This window comes from Labeo rohita, chromosome 23 (assembly GCF_022985175.1).
Source record: "Labeo rohita strain BAU-BD-2019 chromosome 23, IGBB_LRoh.1.0, whole genome shotgun sequence".
Classification (NCBI taxonomy): domain Eukaryota; kingdom Metazoa; phylum Chordata; class Actinopteri; order Cypriniformes; family Cyprinidae; genus Labeo; species Labeo rohita.
This window is the reverse complement of record NC_066891.1, coordinates 13681806-13701775: the sequence shown is the minus strand read 5'-3', so window position 1 is coordinate 13701775 and position 19970 is coordinate 13681806. Positions and strand designations below refer to the sequence as shown.

At 35.4% G+C, this 19970-nt stretch overlaps 1 protein-coding gene across 5 annotated transcripts in view; it reads right to left on the bottom strand.

Moving 5' to 3' along the window:
• Positions 1-19363, bottom strand: part of scn8aa (sodium channel, voltage gated, type VIII, alpha subunit a) — a 76553-nt gene extending 57190 nt beyond the window's left edge. For 2 of the 5 annotated variants that reach the window (XM_051097381.1, XM_051097377.1), the window contains exons 1-2: positions 19181-19362; positions 10944-11275 (exon numbers count right to left, since the gene is read on the bottom strand). In XM_051097381.1, coding sequence (XP_050953338.1) covers positions 10944-11219 — 276 coding nt within the window. In that variant the 5' untranslated portion in view covers positions 11220-11275; positions 19181-19362. Of the gene's footprint in view, positions 1-10943; positions 11276-18262; positions 18837-19180 lie in introns of those variants that run through there. The other 3 variants (XM_051097378.1, XM_051097380.1, XM_051097379.1) reach the window with 3 other exon arrangements.
• Between the last annotated feature and the right edge of the window lie 607 nt (positions 19364-19970).

Genomic DNA, 19970 nt, shown 5'->3' with positions numbered 1-19970 from the left:
CAAATAGTTGTATCTCGGCCAAATATTGTCATATACAACATATACACCTAACAAACCATACATCAATAGAAAGCTCATTTATTCAGCTTTCAGATGATGTATAAATCTGGTTTTGTGGTCCAGGGTCACATTTGTGTGTTCACAAAGTAAAGAAATGCTTATATTACTTCACTGGGCAATGGCCTTGTGATATCACACACTGTAGTATTCAAAGATGGTGGCACCTTTGCTCCAAAAGCTATAACAAAACATCCTTTTTTCTTTAAAAAGGTTGCATTAATCTTGTTTTTGATATAGTTTTTAATTAAAGTCAAAATCAGTTTACTTAATAATGTAAACTTGACTGACTTAAACATCTCAAAACAACAAATAAAATAAAGATACATAGAAATAATGAAAAATTCATCATCAAATCCTGCTATTTCCAAACAGCAATATAAGAATTGCATTCGGCCATGTGTGGTATACAGAAACGTAATGGTATCCACCACAACTTTACTGTCAACACTGCTTAAATATTAGGTTACTGTTCACCAATTAAATCATCAGTAAGCCTTTGTAATTTCTTTGCTGAGTTTCCTGCTTACTTTATTTAAATCACAGTTTACTGCCACTTTGATGAAATCACCCAACCAGTTATTCATTTAATTAAATTATTTTGTTTTCTGCCAAAAGCTGAAAAAATCATAAAGGATTGCAATGACATAAGGGTGAGTAAATGTCGACATTTATATTTCATAATTAACCCTTGAAGTGCCCAAATAATGATGGTAAAAGTAAATAATATTACTGTCACATGTAGTTATCAGGAATAAAGATAGAGTACGGAATTTTATTTTGTCACTTTAACACACAAAAGAATTTACCACCTAAACAGAAAATGATCTTCCCTGAGCTGTGACTAAACAACTCAAAATAGCAGAGTACACCAGAGAATTTGGAGAAGCATTAGTGACTCAGTGACTAGTGATTCTAGGAAAGAAATACACATACAGGCTTAGTAACCTTATGAAGCCAATTGAATACTTGATACATACATTTCTAAGGACCCTAAATTATCAGCATGATCAAAACTTTGCCGAAAAACCTGTTACACAATTTACTATATGCCTTCTGTCCTCTGACTTCATACTACGATTTCATACTTTTAAACTTTTAGCAGAATTCTAAAACGTTTGCACACGTCTTTTTGCTGTGAATTTTTAATAAGAGTTAACAATAAGAGAATAGTTTTTATATTGTTAGTAAAATTTCAATAAGCTGGTCTGAAGCAACTTAGGTTTACTTATTTATCCATATGGTATTTGTGTATGTGTGTGTGTGTGTGTGTGTGTGTGTGTGTTTTAAAATGAATCATAATATAACAAGCTTTTAGAGAATGTTTATTTGCATATCTCTCAATATCTCAAACTAAAGAGGATTGATAATAAAACTAAGCATTTAAATGTCATCTTACTAATATTTTTGGGAAAAACAGCATGACAGCTGGTATTCCAATGCCTTTTAATATGCATATTTTCTATGCAAAGTAAGTGTTATAAAAATGTCACTGATTTACATTATAAGCTGTAAGAAATTAATCTTACTTTTTCATCATTTAAATAACATGTGCACCAAATTGCATTTTTGTTCAATTTTGGCTTCTGAATAAAATAAAGATTTTTTTCCTCTTGAAATGTGAGCTCCATTTTCTCATTACATATTACAATAATAGCAATAAAATCCTAATGTCTCAATTAAGACAAAACTTACAACACAATGTGACCCTGGACCACAAAATAAAAGTCTTAATTATTTATCAAATTTTCTTTTATGCCAAATCATTTCCTAAATCCTAAATCATTAGGATATTACGTAAAGATCATGTTCATTAAGATATTTTGTACATTTCCTACTGTAAATATATCAAAACTTAATTTTTGATTAGTAATAAGCATTGCTAAGAAATTAATTTGGACAACTTTAAAGGTGATTTTCTCAATATTTTGATTTTTTTGCACCCTCAGATTCCAGATTTTGAAATAGGTGTATTGCAGCCAAATATTGTTTTATTCTAACAAACCATACATCAGTGGAAAGCTTTTTATTCAGCTGATGTATAAATATCAGTTTACAAAAAAAAAACCCTTATGACTAGTTTTGTAGTCAAGTGTGACATATGCAAACTTTTTTTTAAGTTACATTAATGGGCTTGTATGCCTTTTTTGGAGAACAGACAGGAAAGCATTGCATTGGCATTGGGATTGCCAAAGGACATCAAGACAGGAATCGAATGGGAATTTTGTATTTGTTTTTTCCTGGTTTTACCGAGCTACCTCACTTCTCACTACTGACTGAATCTGAAAAGTCTAATAGAATTTATATGAAACCAAGAACGAGTCAGCGTAAGCTCTCCTGCCTTTCCGTAGATAACCTCATAATTGTTTAAATAAAACATGTTCGCTACCATCAAAGTTTTATGGAAGGTCGCTTACATTTGCAGAGATGGGATGAACCCCTGCACTTCTTTTTACAAGCTTGAGTTTAGTGGAGCACTAAGAAATCCTTTTCAGCACCACGGAGAGCGACGAGTCCATGCAGCACTGTATCATCATACATGCAGAATATCCTCAGAATATATATACATAATCTGGTCCACAATAACAAATTAGGTTAAAGAAGCACAGCTCAGTAAATAACACTTTGTATATGTAACTAAAGATGGAGAAGAGCTGGATCTATTTGGGTCAGACTGAATCAGGCCACCATGTAAACATACTGAGACCTGCTTAGTCAAAAAAAAAATGATCTGCTCACTGCTCGACAACCCCTACAGTGTGAGACATGCTGCACGCTGTGGGGACAGATACTTTGTTCAAAACAGGAGAAGACTCATTCAAACCCGCAGACCATATACTCGGCCGCATATGAAACATGAGATGAAAAAATTATGGAGAAGTGGTGCATATATGAACAAAAACACATTTGCCCTTTCTCAGTATTCACTTGCTATAGTACATGCGGGCACATGCGACAGAAGTGCATGTGGGTTTCCTCTTTTTAATGCATGACAGGCTGCACAGCTACTGAAAATTTCATAATCCAGAATGGAGAACCAAAAAGACATTAGAAAGATGAAGAGCCAGAGAATGACAGCCCAGAGAGGAATGAGTAAGCAGTGAGAGAAAGGGAGGAAGATGGAGAATGAATGGGGCAACAAGAAAAACAATTAAAAGCCAATGGGAAAATTGGCAAAAAAAATAATAATAATAATTTGAAAAAAAAAAAAAAACCCAGAAGCTATAAAAAGATCCAAAATTGGACTGAGCCTTAGGCACTGAATAAAAACCCCTCAGACAAATGTCCTTCAAATCAGCAGCTAAGATGAAAAAGAATCGAGGGGGAAAATATACCATTAAACAGCATTTGTTCATAAGCTAAAAAATTAAATTAAATTAAATTTCATAAAATTTTAACTGAACTAATAAAATATAGGATGCTGTTTTAGAGTGTGGCTAAAATGAACAATGGATAACAATGCCTGATTAAAATAAAATAAATAAATAAATAAACTCCATAGATATTTCCATACAAAAAAAAACATGTCTCTAACTAGAAATTTCAAAAATAAAATAAAAAATAAATACATAATTAAAAAATAACTTAATTAAACTAATGTAATAAAATGTAATAAAAATACATTTTTTAACAAGTATAGGATGTTTTTACAGATTTTGATTAAAATGAATGATGGATAGCCAATGCACATTTAAAAATAAAAAAAAATAAATAAATAAATAAAATAAATTCCAGACATATTTCCATACAAACAACATATGTCTCTAACTAAAAGTTTTTAAAAATAAAATTACAAAATAAATAAAATTTTACAAATAAAATTAAATACTTAAACTAAATATATTAAATAAAAATACAGAATTTGCCAAAAATGAACGATGAATAGCCAATGTCTGATTTAATAAATAAATAAATGAGTTCCATACATATTTCCATACAAAAAGCATATTTCTCTAACTGGAAATTAAAAAAATAAAACAGAAAAAAAAAAACAATTAAATGTAATAAAATCTAAATTAATTAAAAAAAAAAAAATTATAGGATGTTTTACTGGATTTGGCTAAAATGAATGATGGATAGCCAATGCCTCATTTAAATAAATAATTTAATTAATTAAATTAAATCTAAATAAATAAATAAATAATTTAAAATCTAAATTCAATTTTATTTTTAAATTAAAGGATGTTTTTCAGAATTTAGCTAAAATGTACGATGGATAGCCAATTAAAAAAAAAAAAAAAATTCCATACATATTTCCACACCCCACCTCAGATATCTCTACCTAAATATTGCAACATTTTCAGTAAAAACAAATGTACATTTAAATTTATAAAATAAATGTAAATCAAGATAAAATGCACACATTTTTGCTAAATAATGCTGTTAACTAGACACTGCAATATGTTGGATTTAAAAAAAAAAAAAAAAAGGCCAAGTGAGGAGGAAAAAGTAAGTTATGTTAAAAAATAAATTAATGTATTGATTAATACAAAAATGCAGTTGAAGCAGTGACCAGGCTTGTGGCATGACACATGGAGAACACATTAAAAAAAAAAAAAGACAGAGATGGTGACTAATGTAAAAGAACGTGATGAGCATAGCAGCAGCTGACGAATGAAAAGATTGTGAAAATTCAGCCAGAGCCAATAATTCAGCATCTTCCACATCAACAGAAACCTACGTCACAATCCAAGGCCAAACTATCTTCATTCTATAACATTTAATTTCATACATGCTAAAATATTTCAAACATCTGCAGTGAGCTTCACTTTCACACCTGTGATTGAATTATGTTTAACAAAATAACAAAATGACCGTATTATATTTCTCTTTCTAAAGCACAGAAAATCATACAGGCTGGTTCCTACATGTATCCATTTACAGCATACTGAGGTACGCAGCTAACAGAAATGAATAAGATGCTTACATTATAAGACGAGTTGAGAGTGTTGTGCACAGATGTGAGGGAGGAGTGAGACGGCCATTATACTGAAGCAGTGCATCACCCTGCCTTCCCCAGCCCCCCAACCAGCCCAGACAAGCCCCCTCTGAATGCTGCGTCATCGCAGAGAAACAGTGGTCCTAAATGGCACATTTTGAAGAGTCCCTCCTAAGATTTACGACCCTGTATGGAGCTTTGCCTCTCTGTCTTTGTCCTTCTGTCTCACTTTTCTCCAAACCCTTTACTCAAGCACGACATGCTCCTGGATCAACAACAATCCGATCAAACAGCCAGAGCACAAACCTCAAATTAAAAAAAACACTCAAATTTGAAATCCTAAAATCTGAAACAGTACAGTGCTCAAGCAAAATAATAAAATTTAATTAAAAAAATTAAATTAAATTAAATAGAATAATAGATTAAAATAGATCAAATAAAATAGAAGAGCAAATACATACAGTGCCCTCCACAAATACTGGCACCCTTGGTAATTATGAGCAAACGCAGCTGTGGAAATAATTCTGCATTGTTTATCCTTTTGATCTTTCCTTCAAAAATTCACAAAATTCTAACCTTTCACTGAAGTAAAACAATTGAAAGTGAAATAAATGTTTTTCTCCAGTTCACGTTAGCCACAATTATTGGCACCCCTAGACATTCTTATGAGTAAAATATCTCTGAAGTATATTCCCATTCATATTTACATTTTTTTAGCACACCAGGGTGACTAGGAACATAAAATTGTCCAGCCATGACTTCCTGTTGCACAGGATTATAAATATGAGGAACACAAGGCCAAATTCCCTTAACTGTCCATCGCAAGGAGTAAAACCAAAGAATATAGTTCTGATGTGCAGAACAAGATTGCTGAGCTTCACAAAATAGAAAGTGGCTGTAAGAAAAGAGCTAAAGCATTGAAAATCCCCATTTCCACCATCAGGGCAATAATTAAGAAGTTCCAATCAACTAAAGATGTTACAAATCTGCCTAGAAGAGGATGTGTATCTATATCGTCATAATGGACTTCAAAAGGGACTGGCTTCTATGGTCAGATGAAACTAAATAAAGAGCGCTTCGGCAGCAAACACTCAAGATTGGTTTGGTGCAAACACGGAATAAAAAGTACCCCATGCCCACATTTAAATAAACTGCTGGATCTTTAATGTTCTGGGCCTATTTTTCTGCCAGAGATCCTGGACATCTTGTTTAGATACATGGCATCATGGATTCTATCAAATACTAAGAGATAAAAGAATCTAAACCTGACTGCCACTGTTAGAAATCTTATAATAGGCCGTGTTTAGATTTTCCATCAAGACAATGATCCAGAACAAACACAAAAATGTGTCACTGAGGACAAAATGAAGCTTCTGCCATGGCCGTCCCAGTTCCCTGACCTGAACCCTTTAGAAAATGAGTTGGGTGAACTGAAGAGGAGAAGAACCAACATGGAGTTGGGAATCTGAAGGATCTGGAGAGATTCTATATGAAGGAATGGTCTCTGATCTCTTGTCAGGTGTTTTCCAAACTCACCATGAAAATTCAGAGCTGTTATCTTGGGACAAGGATGTTGCAATAATTGGGTGCCAATAATTGTGGCCAACTTGAACTAAAGAGAAAAATGTATTTAATAATGAGATTTTCCCCAAACTTTCTATTGTTTTACTTCAATGAAAGATTAGAATTTTGTGACTTTTTTGAATGAAAGATCAAAAGGATAAACAATGCAGATTTATTTCCACAACTACCTTTGCTCATATTTACCAAGGGTGCCAATATTTGTGGAGGGCACTGTATAATAATAATAATAATATTAAAAAAGCTAAAAATAAAAAATACACCAATAAATAAAAATGTAAATAAATTACAGCTTAGAATAAAATAAAATAAAAATAAAATAAAACTGGGTTTACTAATTAACTGCATATCTTGCATGCACTACAAATCACACTGGATAAAAGAATTTTCTAAATGCATAGATATAAATCAATGGCGTTCAAGGACCGAGGAGGATGTCCTAACATGTCCTACTTGGGTAAATCCTGTTAAGCCTCTCCGTCTCTCAAATGATTTGTTTTTAACATACTGTACAGTATAACCAACTCCTTGAATCATCTGTGCTACAGGACCTGGGGTTCATCAGTTGCTCCTGTAGCAAAGCATCCTAGGCTAATTGCTTGTGATAGTGTCACGGGTCTGGATTTAAAAACTGCCAGCTCCCATTTCTCAGCTGGTTTTACACTATGAAGAGAGCTGTCCTGAGCCTCAAGAATCAGGTTTCACTACTGCTGCAGGCTGCAAGTCGAGCCTAGCGTCTGGAAACAAAAGGACAATGGGATGCAGGGTGATCTGATCTTAATGCTAGCAAAGCGTGCAATCAAAGAGGCATTAAATCCTTGAGATTGCAGGATAGTTCGACATCAAGGGCTACAACATGTCTATGACATGAATGAAAACGTGATGCATCTAAATATTTGAATACAAGGTCTAACATGAGCAGTTTTTACAATAAAAATGAATTTGGTGTGAAACAGAGCACGTTTCACATATGCTCCTCCGTGAGGTTTTCATCAGGAGACTGAAATCTCCTTCCTGTGCATGGAGCGGGCGGTTACATAACAGTCAGTGTGTGCTGCATGAAAGGGAGGCAGAGGAATGAGACAGAGAGAGAGAGAGAGAGCAAGAGAGGGAGGAAGGGAAACGCTTCGACACATGCACACATTAACAGGCATTAACACACAAACGAGTGTGTGCATTATTTAGTAAAGTCCGGTGTGGCAGACATTGCTGAAGTCTCACCACTGCACTTAGCGCTGAACCAAACAGGAATGCAGGGCTGAGCCTGTTGGGCTCCATTACAAGTCAGACAGAAAAGATGACCTCATCTTCCACCCGTAGGCTCCAGCTCATAACAACAACTCGCTCCTGAAAATCTGTTTGAGGACTAGCTTGCATCTGATATTGCTCATTTGCAAACATCAAAAACAAGCCACTGCTTTATGACTGATAACATATTAAGAAATGTAAATTTGCATTCATTTAAAAGCACTAATGCTGCATTTTTATAATATTTACAACATTTTTCACCATAAAATATATTATCAGCGTAACATTTTAAATGAAAGGTTGAACCAAAAATGTTAATTTTAAAATTAATGTCTCCAGATGAGCGATTGAGGTGTTTTGTTGTTGGATGTAATAATGAACATAGCAGTCGCCATTTACTTTCGACATCTGAGCCGCTGTAGACGCAGAGGATTAACATTACGTTCATTTTTGAAGGAAATGCGCCTGCCGATCTACATAAATGTGTCTATGCTCACATGAATCACTCGTGATGCAGCTTCATAGAATTGAGTGTAAGGGTTTTTTATGCATCTTTGCAAATCACCTTTCCTAATAATGTGCTAGTTGGGTAAAGTAAACATTATGGCTCATCAACCCACAGAAGAGAGGGGCGGGGTGAGCAGAGCTCATTAGCATTTAAAGGCAAATGCAACAAAACAGCTCACTCTAAAAAAGGGTTAATTTTGACCAGGTAAAAAGAGTGGTTTTTACACTACCACTGAAAATTTTTAACCCAAGTATGTTATAGACTTCTCGACTCCGTGGAATACTTGATTCTGATTGGTCAGTCACCGCATTCCAAGGTGTGATATTCCCAGATAACAACCAGTAAAAACTAATAACACAGGCTCATCCGGGTAACTGCCTGCAATCAGCGCCATTTGCTTACCGGGAACATTTTTTCTTCGTGGAAGCTTTGCGTTTGGTTGGCTAATAAACTCAATTTAATATAATAATGAGTACAATTATTTAATTAATTATCTCATCCTGGTATCGCAGACTTGCTATCTCATTATACAAATGCAGCTGCTGTCATTTTGCAACCATCATTTTGTACACTGCAATGGATTATAAGATAACTAACAAACTGGTAAAATTTTGAAACATTTTCATCAAAAATCAATATCTGATTGCATCGACTCCCTTAAACATTCGTCTAGCTTAAACTTGCCACTTCCTAGCAACTGCTTTCAAAACGGAAGCTTTGCGTTTAAATATTTCAACTCAGATCAATGTTTTATGTCTAATTATTTACTTTTGTGGCAAGAAGCTGTGTAATAAGTGGGGTAATAAACCCTTCAGTCTTATACATTATTATTTTAATAAAATAAAGCCCTTCAGCCCTCCGCTTCGGCTTTATTCTACGATAGCAACCGGCTTGGATGTACATTATCCCTTACATATCAACTTGTGAAAAATGGGCATCTAATGACCCCTTTAAAGGGACAGTTTACCCAAAAATGAAAATTCTGTCAACCCCATTTTTTTTTATAAAACCCATAAGACCTTTGTTCATCTTTGGAACACAAATGAAGAGTTTTCTGATGAAATTCGAGAGCTTTCTGACCCTGCATAGACAGCAATGCAACTGCCACGTTCAAGGCCCAGAAAGGTAGTAAGGATATTTTTAAAAATTTCATGAAGCTACAAGAATACTTTCAGGGTCAAAAAGCTCTCGGATTTCATAAAAAAATGTCTTAATTTGTGTTCAGACGGTGAACGAAATTCTTATGGGTTTGGACTGACATGAGGGTGAGTAATTAATAACAGAATTTTTTTTTGTGGGTGAACTATCCCTTTAAACTTCAATGGAATCTCAGAAGTTCAGCATTTGAACAATTTCACAGTCATGTTACATCATAACACTGACTTGTTCAAAATTTCAAATGCCTAAAACATTTCCAGGTTTAAATTTTGATCTCCAGATTTTTAATGTGGCCTCATACTTTTGACCTTGAAGGCTTTACTCATAAATGGAAAAAAGCCAGTTCTTGAAGGAAAAGGAAATCAGAAAAGTCAAAGGTTGGTATACAGTACAAAAATGCTAGTAAACACACAGCATGATGTTATTACATCAGGCCAAATGCAACAGATAAACTATTAATTGTGAGCTCTGTTCAGTCTGTTTATAACATGGATCAACACAAATGTTTAAACATTTACGAAAAAAAAAAATTATTCTAAGTGACAGCAAAGACAAATAAGATTTTGAACTTTCTACTAATCAAAAATACCATATTAACCATATTAACACATACATAGAACATGATAAGAAATATTTCTTGAGCACCAAATCATCATATTAGAATGATTTCTGAAGGATCATATGAAACTGAAAACTAAAGTAATGATGCTGAAAATTCAGCTTTGCCATCACATTTTAAAATATATTAAAAAAGAACAGTCTTACTTTAAATTTTACTCACATTTTGAAATATTACAGTTCTTACTGTATTTTTGATCAAACAAATGCCACCTTGGTCAGCATAAAGGTCAACTTTTACAATAAGATCTTTTTATTAATCTTACCAAGCCCAAACTTTTGATAGTTGATGATAGTCTACATTTTTTTCGAATGTGGAATATGATTTTGAGTAGTACTCCTCACCTTTCACAATATTTCTCTTTTCACATCCACATAGCAACACTAAAGACTACCAAACAAGTAGACTTGTTTTGAACACCAAACAACAACATTACAGGCCATCTTTAATTAGGCCTAACTATCCTACCATTGTCCCACTACTCAGAGAGATGTTCTAATATTGTGCACTGCTTTTTTTTTTAAAGCACTGGAGCGTTTCTTTTGCCTCTTCTTTTCTAAAGGATTATTGCTGGAACAATTAAAACAAGTCTGTCAGCTGGAACCGTATAGCTTCAGCAGACCACTCCTGACCTCCTCTCTAAACCTTTTTAAAGCATCATCTCATACACAATCTACAACATACAGAAACCACAAAAAAAAAACGCAGTGGATTAGAGGAGGAAGTTATTCACATTAACCAAGAAAATACTACAGCTGTGTCTCCATCAGAGGTTTTCTATATAAGAAAATAAGCTTTGCAGGACATATAAACTGACATGATGACACACTCACTTTCTTATTCACGTAGAAGGGATCGATATCCTCCAATGGTGTTGCCACCATTCCAGGAGGGATGTCCCCGTAGATGTAGGGCAGACTTTTGCCCGCCTCCAGGTCACTGTTAGGCTTGGGCTTGTTCTCGTCATCATCGTCGCGGTAGCTGCTGTCTGGTTTAGGTGGCGGCTTGGCTTTCTCCTCAGCAATGCGCTTCTCGATTTCACACAGAGATTCCCTGGTAAAGTATTTGAAGCTGTCAGGTCCTGGCGGTGCAAGAAGGGGTGCAGCCATGTTTTCATCCTGCAGCAACTTCTTCTCCTGTTATGTACCCTCCACGGCAGCCAGTTCTATGTCAGAAGGAGAAAAGAACATTACTGGACATCTAGGCTCATATAGACAGAATCATATAGCAGTGTTGTCCACACTGCAACTTGTTCTGGTCCAATGTGCGTACTTGTAAAGCAACTGACATGAACCCACTGCACTCTTAGTGCCAAAAGTCAGCCAATGGGATTAGAGCTCACCAGATCATGAAAGTCTTTTCCACTTTTGCATTCAAAATGTTCATTTAAAGAAATGGTTCACACACAAAAAAATGAAAATTTAGTCATTAATTCCTCATCCTCATGTTGTTCAAAACTTGTAAGACCTTTGTTCATCTTTGGAACAAAATTAAGATATTTTTGATGAAATCCGAGAGCTTTCTGACCCTGCATAGACAGCAATGCAACTGACACATTGAAGGCCCAGAAAGTTAGTAAGGACATAGCCCATGGAACCCTAATTTTTTCAAGTTACGAGAACACTTTCCATGTGCAAATAAAACAAAAATAACGACTTTATTCAATGTTTTCTTCTCTTCTGTGTCAGTCTCCACCAGAAGTAACATGACGCAAACATGTGGTGCTGCTGATGTCTGATAAACTCGCTATTCTTTGCATACAAAAAGTATTCTCGTAGCTTCATAACATTACAGTCGAACCACTGATTATTCATTTTGGGTGAACTAACCCTTTAAGCATTTTGCATATGCTTTCATACAATTTTTTTTTTATCAGCTCATGCAATTTCTGGGATTTAAACTCATGACCGTGGCGTTGTGATACCGTGCTATTTTAACTCATAGCAATATATTACATTCTTACACTATACATCTATCCACATTTAGCATAAGATATGCAAAATATAAGCACTGACAGAAACCGAATCATATCTAAACCGTCTGTTAAACTGATGTAATGAATACTGTTTCTAGGTCCAAACTGTCACTATTTTGAAAAAAGTAGGTAACCAAATAGTTGCCGGTCCCTATTGACTTCCATAGTATGGAAGAAAAAAATAAAGAATGACAGAATTTTTATTTATTGCTTGAACTATCCCTTTAAGCTAAGCTTATAAAAACTCTCAGTATACACTACACCAAAAACTTTAGATATAGACCAATTTGGATTAGACGTCACAGTTACATCACTTGCAGCTGTGCGTGCATTTTGGTGGCAGAAAAACACTGGCAACAAGTGGAGGGAAATGGGTAAAATCCATAGAATAAGAGAAAAAAAAATTATTGTTGTGTCTTTGGATGTCAGAATCGAAATGCAAATCATTTTTATAGAATAATGTTGTCAAAGACGCCATTTGAAGCTAAATGCAGACATTTAAACTATGGACTATAGGTGAAACCTGCAATGATGATCCTACTTTTAAAGGAACACTCCACTTTGAAAATAGGCTCATTTTCCAAGTCTGAAATACGAGATATAAACTCAGAATTGAGTCAGAATTGAGAGATAAAATAGGTAAATGTAAAATCTTATAGGTTTAAATAGTTTTTCTTGCTGTAACTGTAGGGCTAATATAATATGTCCCCTATGAACTGTGTATGTGAATACTACGTAGACCTATTGCTTAAAGGGGTCATCGGATGCTAAGTTCACTTTTTCATGTTGTTTGAACATTAATGTGTGTTGGCAGTGTATGTACAAATCTACCCTATAATGATAAAAATCCATGCAGTGGTTTTTAATTAATCTGTAAAAATATTATCCCCTTTTTCAAATCAAGCCGTTCTCAGATGCCTGTCGGTGTGCCGTTACACCAACAGAGGCCGCTCCCACGATAGTTGATTGACATGAGCTCTTACCTTAGACCAGATGTCACAGTCCAGTAACTTTTCTTGTTTTGATGCCAGAGCAGGGATGTAAGTTAGACAAGAATATCTCCGATTGAGGGGTTGTGCTGCTGGATGTAATAATGAACATAGTGGTCGTCATTTACTCCCGACATCTGAGCCGCTGAAGATGCAGTGGATTACATTTGTTTGTGAAGGGAATGCGCCTCCCGATCTACATATATCCGTCTATGTTCACGCGAATCATTCATGATTTAGCTTCACTTACAGCAGAAGTGTGTATAAGCGTTTTTTTATGAATCTTTGTGATTGCCTTTCCTTATAACGTGGTAGTTAGGAAGTTTAGCGGCTAAATGTGGCTAATGTAAACAAGACCGTCTTTCCACAGAGAGAAGAGAGGGACGGGGCGAGCAGAGCTCATTTGCATTTAAAGGAACAACCCCTTAGAATGAGATGATTTTTGCAGAGCTGATTTTGGCAAGGTAAAAAGGGTGTTATTTTACACAACCATTGAGAATTTTTAATAAAAATATATTAGAGACTTTTCATTGAGACCCTAAAGAATCATATCAACTTGTGGAAAATGGGCATCCGATGACCCCTTTAAATCAAATGTATGCTTTAAAGGAACACTCCACTTTTTTTGAAAATAGGCTCATTTTCCAACTCCCCTAGAGTTAAACAGTTGAGTTTTACCATTTTCTAATCCATTCAGCCGATCTCCGGGTCTGGCAGTAGCACTTTTAGCATAGCTTAGCATAGATCATTAAATCAGATTAGACCGTTAGTATCTCGCTCAAAAATGACCAAAGAGTTTCGATATTTTTCCTGTTCAAAACTTGACTCTTCTGTAGTTACGTCGTGTACTAAGACCCACGGAAATGAAAAGTTGCAATTTTCTAGGCTGATATGGCTAGGAACTATACTCTCATTCCGGCGTAATAATCAAGGAACTTTGCTGCCATACCATGGGTGCAGCAGGCGCAATGATATTCAAATAGGAAAAATATCGAAACTCTTTGGTCATTTTTGAGCGAGATGCTAACGGTCTAATCTAATTCAATAAACTATGCTAAGCTACGCTAAAAGTGCTACCACCAGACCCGGAGATCAGCTGGATGGATTCGAAAATGGTAAAACTCAACAGTTTAACTCTAGGGGAGTTGGAAAATGAGCCTATTTTCAAAAAAAGTGGAGTGTTCCTTTAAAGCATACATTTGATTTAAGCAATAGGTCTACATAGTATTCACATACACAGTTCATAGGGGACATATTATATTATCCCTACAGTTACAGCAAGAAAAACTATTTAAACCTATAAGATTTTACATTTACCTATTTTATCTCTCAATTCTGACTCAATTCTGAGTTTATATCTCGTATTTCAGACTTCACAACTTGATTTAATCCAACAACAGCGAGTTTGCCAATTCTGAGGGGGAAAAAACTGACTGCTACTTGAAAACTCATTTTCTGCCACAAAAAACATCTTCATTGTTTGCAAACACAGAATTGGTCTATATAAAGGCAGTGCACACACATTACTTACAAATAGGAGAAAGTGCAGCATGCAATATGGCAGAATATTTCCAGCCTTCTAAGAGCCAACTGCCAATTGGTAAAGCCATTGCACAGTCACACTGGCAGGTTCGACTTGAAATATAAGACTTTTTAACACTACCTGAGCATAAAAACTACAATTATGAAATGTGAGTGTGGCAAGTAGTTTAAGATTTCAGGCTTTCCCATTCAAGTAGCTAGGAGTTGGTTCTGGATGCCTGAAATAGCTTCTGTACTGCAAATATGGCCGCTGAGGCAACAGTCTCTGAGCTCACAATGTCCCGGACACCAATATTTTAATGATTCATTAAAGATGAATCACTGTGTGGCAAACTGAGATTTTCAGTATTGAGTTAAAAGTTAGGATTCAATTTTGAGGTAGCAGTATGACAGCACACTGTGAGTGTATATTAGCACTGTTTGTTGTTTGCTTCTGGGATCTGATAGCATGCTTGAACACAGAAATTGTGATGCATGATATCAGCCTCTTCAAGTCTACCTGAATACAGTATATTATTAAACTCTGTGTAATTGTAAGACTTGGGGTGATGATATTTATTACTATCATGAATATTTGTATATACTTTTCTGCTCTTTTGCTGATCTATAAATTCAGGACTTAACGTTGCAATGAAATGGAAATCAGTTGAATGTAAGAAAAGGATTTAAGCTGACTAAATGACTGGAGAAACCCGGTATATGTCACAAGACAGAAGTCATTTTTAGCAGAAAATCAAGCGAGACGTTTTGATTAAATCTCCTATGATTAAGCTTATATAGAAAAAAAACAGTGCATTTAAATGTACATTGTTTCCATTTAAAGATTTTCTGTTCTACAACATTACAATAACTATTCATTCATAAACAAGATCATTAGTCATCACTTAGGTTACTATTACCAGCTACTACAATCTTGTATTACATTATCAATACTTAAAATCTAAGCCAAGAGAGCCCACACAATCTTGTCACAATTTAAAAATAAATGCAAAGCAGCAAAATGTCAATTAGATTGAATTCTATCTTATGGAAAAATAAAGTCTTACTGAACAATACTACCTTGTTACATCATCAGCTCACACAAACTGATATGTTCAGCACAGGATGGTAAAACGCTAAGCCTTGCATCTAAAAATATTACCTTACACATCAAAACAATCTGTTGCTAAATTGAGAGCATGTTAAAGAGGGACTGGCACTAGATCCTGGATGAGTCATCCACTTCATGAAAAATGAAAAGCACCCTCCATTATGAGGAGACAAAGGTGATACTTAATGTTTGTCGTTGGATACACTTGCAATAATATTAATTGCCTTTGTGATATGTGATTCATTAGACTTTTTTCCTTGATTTGTGCTTACGTAACTTTTCATGGTATGGTTCTTTTGGGTCATTATGATGGATGTATCTATTTTAGATGAAAGAGTGTTGCGATCTGAAAGAATGTAGACTGGATTAGAAGATACCACACGACAGCACAAGCAGATTTGAACCAGACTTCCTTATGAACAAAACCTCCGCTGAGATGTCGATTTGGGACATGCGTTATGTCCCTAAGGCTGCAGAATGGGAAATGGGGTGGGTGAAGGGAGGCCTGGTGAACCACATCGTCTAAAAGCTTGTGTGCACTTATGGGCCAGACACTTAACCAAGCCATATCCTGATATTACTGAGCTACTTTGCTTACTTTTAGCTTTTTCTCTCCGCACAATTTCAGTTTTGTTTCAAAAATGGCATTTGCATTTTCATCCAGCCTTTGAAGTAAATATACAAACCTTTTCCCTTCAAGCAAATCAGACACATAAACAAAATATCAAGGAATGCGACAAACACTGGCACATACTGTAACAGACACCATTAGTGGTAGAAGTCCCATGGGTATGAATCTGATATCACTTCAAGACCTGCTGGAGAAAAACAGTTTAATACCAGCCTAGCTGGTTTCTTGGTAGGGTTTAAAAGGGTTTTGGGCACTTTTTACCTGGTCAGACTAGGAGACCAGCTTAAACCAGCAAAGACAAAGCAGCTTAGGTTGATTTAAGCTGTTTGTTCCCCTCAAAACAGATAACAGATAAACAAAAGAAATGCTTATACTAAACAAATCTAAACACATTTTGTATTTGTCATTTCTACGTCTAGTGAAACAGTAATTCAAGCTTTATGGCCCAAACAGCATGCGCAAAGACAAACTTGCCTCACGGGAGCTGTCCAATCAGCACCACACCATAAAAAGGGAATTATTAGGGTTTTTTGAATCACAGATGTGACTCCGGACCACAAAACCAGTCATAAGTAGCACAGGTATATTTGTAGCAATAGCCAACAACACATTGTATGGATCAAAATTACTGATTTTTCTTTTATGCCAAAAATCATAAGGATATTAAGGAAATGTTTCATAAAGATATTTTGTAAATTTCCATCTGTAAAAAATATCAAAACTTAATTGTTCATTAGTAGTACGCATTGCTGAGAACTTCATTTGAACAACTTTCAAGGTGATTTTCTCAATATTTTGATTGTTTTGCACACTCAGATTTCATATGTTCAAAAAGCTGTATCTCGGCCAATATTGTCCTATCCTAACAAACTATACTTCAATGCGAAACTTATTTATTCATCATTCAGATGATTTATAAATCTCAATTTCAAAAAACTGACCCTTATGACTATGTGGTCCAGGGTCACAGATGGGAAGAAAATTTGAATTCCTTTAAATATACAATATTTAAAGTAATTGAATAAATGCAAGAGCAACAATTTATTCACTTGAAGTGAATAAATGCAAGAGCAACAATATTTCTGCATATTTTGACCTATCAAGCCTAACAGAGTTGTCTGAATAAACATATACATAATAGAAAATGCTGGCAATTTAAGTTTTCATTTGTTTCCAAGGTCATTATGAACAAATTATGCAGTTACAGTTATAAGATTATTATTTTCCCATACGCTGATAATTCATGCTAGTTAATTTAGTTATTTGTTAAAAAGCACATCTTGTTACTTAAATGTTTAATTACAATTCCTTGTTTAACAAACGATCTATTATGAAACACAAAAAACAATAGTTGCCCTCACAAGATTTTATCATCTGTACATTTTGCAATTTGCAAGAATCACATTAAAATTGGAGAAATCTCATGCATACTGCTGCCATGAATTTATGTTTTACGTTTCACAGTGCACACTCTATAAGCTTAAATATGTAGAAGCGTATTGTTTCTTAGGAGGTTACAAAAAGGGGTGAGGGAATCCGTATCAAATGAATGAGGTGGGCTTTTGGGTGGGCCTAAATATCTAGAAATAACTAAAGGAACTGTGCTGGACTGCACGGGAACACGTAACAGCTAGAAATTGTCAGGTGGGCTTCGTGGTCCAGCTTATTTACAGATCTGGGAAGCATTATGAATAAAATTAGGAATTCATTTTCATGCATGTGTTTTCCGAGCTATTCTATGCGCCACAGGATAGTCTCTGTATGAAAACGACACACTAACGTCTTCAAAAGCCAAACACCTGTCGATAAATTACGTACATTCGAACATAAATTTGCAAGGGCAAATCCTTAAAAGAAACCTTTACCTTATTTCAAGAATATCGTCAAGCTCTATGGTTATGTGAGTGAATGCGCAGTGGTCCTACCTTGATTTCATCAATGTTTGGTCACGAAATCCATGTCTTAGTAGCACAACGGTTTCACGAACAACATCTTCGCGTTTTCCAAAGCCTTGTCACATTTTCTTCGTGGTCAGAAAGCAATTTTGTCGGAAAACGTACGTTTCTAAGCAGCTCCGACGCCTTCACGAAAGCGGGCCGAAGCTACGGAGGAAAAACGGAAAATACTGCAGTGTTTTTTCGCTCTCTCGTCGTATTTACCCTTTTGTACTCACACAGCCAACCTCGTTTTAGTCATATAACCCCATTTCTGATTAAAACGTCTATCGTTTTGAGAGAACAGCGAGGAATCTCAACGACGCTGTTCGAGGGTTCTGCTCCCGAGGAACATAAACAAGAAAATGTAGCATACCACACCCGTGCAACCTGCGTCCACCCTACAATCAATAAGCAGCCAAGCATGTATTGCCTTTTGAGCGTCTTAATTACAACGGATCACTTCAAACCTGTCCACATGTGCATTTTTGCTCATTTGCTCAGCTTGACATTTGATAAATGCTGACAAGAAGACCTTTATTCAGACGAGGGTGCAAAGCTACAGGCTACGGATCACGTCATTGATCATGCAAATACAAATAACACACCACATATTGCATTGCAAGAATGTGTTTAACTCATATTTTGACCTCGTAAAACCCATTCGAGGAGGGAAATGAAAAGACCTGATCATAATAGGTTCATTTTAACAAAGCAAAAAATGTGAATGGATAAAGCGTCATTACAGATATAACGGAATATATAAGCGAGTGTGCATTTTGCGAGAAGCATCTTGCAAGTCAAACCCCCTCAGCGTGCGGCGTCTCTGCGACATTCATTGACAGTGCAACGACTCCCATTGCAGGGAATAAACGCATCCCGAGTGCGATATATAAACACAATACTTACTATGATTACGTTAGCGGGTATCGAAAAAATCCTCACTTGACTGCAGATGTCGAATAAAATCGGAAGAAATTGCGGATGTCGCCATATTGTTGCTGCTACCTTCCTTCAGTGTGCACCGTTACCCTGCATAATTGATGACTCCCAGCAAAATGCAAGGGAGTGTCGGCCAATAGGTAGCACCAGTTCCACAATAAGAGGAGTTCATTTTAGTTTTCGGTTATTGGAATTTCAGTCAGAGCCTTCTTCGAGAATGAGGTGTTTCGGGAACGTTCGAGAATGATTTTGATGTCATGTAGCCTATAATGTCTTAAGGAGCAAACACATAGTCTTTATCGTGTTTGACTCATGGTTGAAAAATGTCGCTGAATAAAATAAACGGGTTGGTGTATTATCATAAAATTAATGCCAGTCGATTTGTTTACAAAAAAAGACCTTCCTTTTTAGTGTCCTTTACAGTACTCTAAAAGGTCATAGATGTGAATATGTATACATTTACGCTGTTGTGTGCATGAACTGAAGATTTGAAATGTGTTTATTTGCATATTCTTCCTTGTCCGGGTCTTTTATGACATTACAGAACGATATTACGTCATTTAGAATCTTTTCAGATTACCTAATAATCAGTTCCCAAGGAGATTCGATTGTTTCTGTCTGCTTTGTATTTCCATCTTATTGCTTTCATATTTATAATGTTTAAAACAGCCCTACAATTAGTCTTCATTAGCTCGTTATCCTCTGGAATTACAGGTAGTTTCATTTTTTTAAAATATCAGTATTACTATAAACCCGT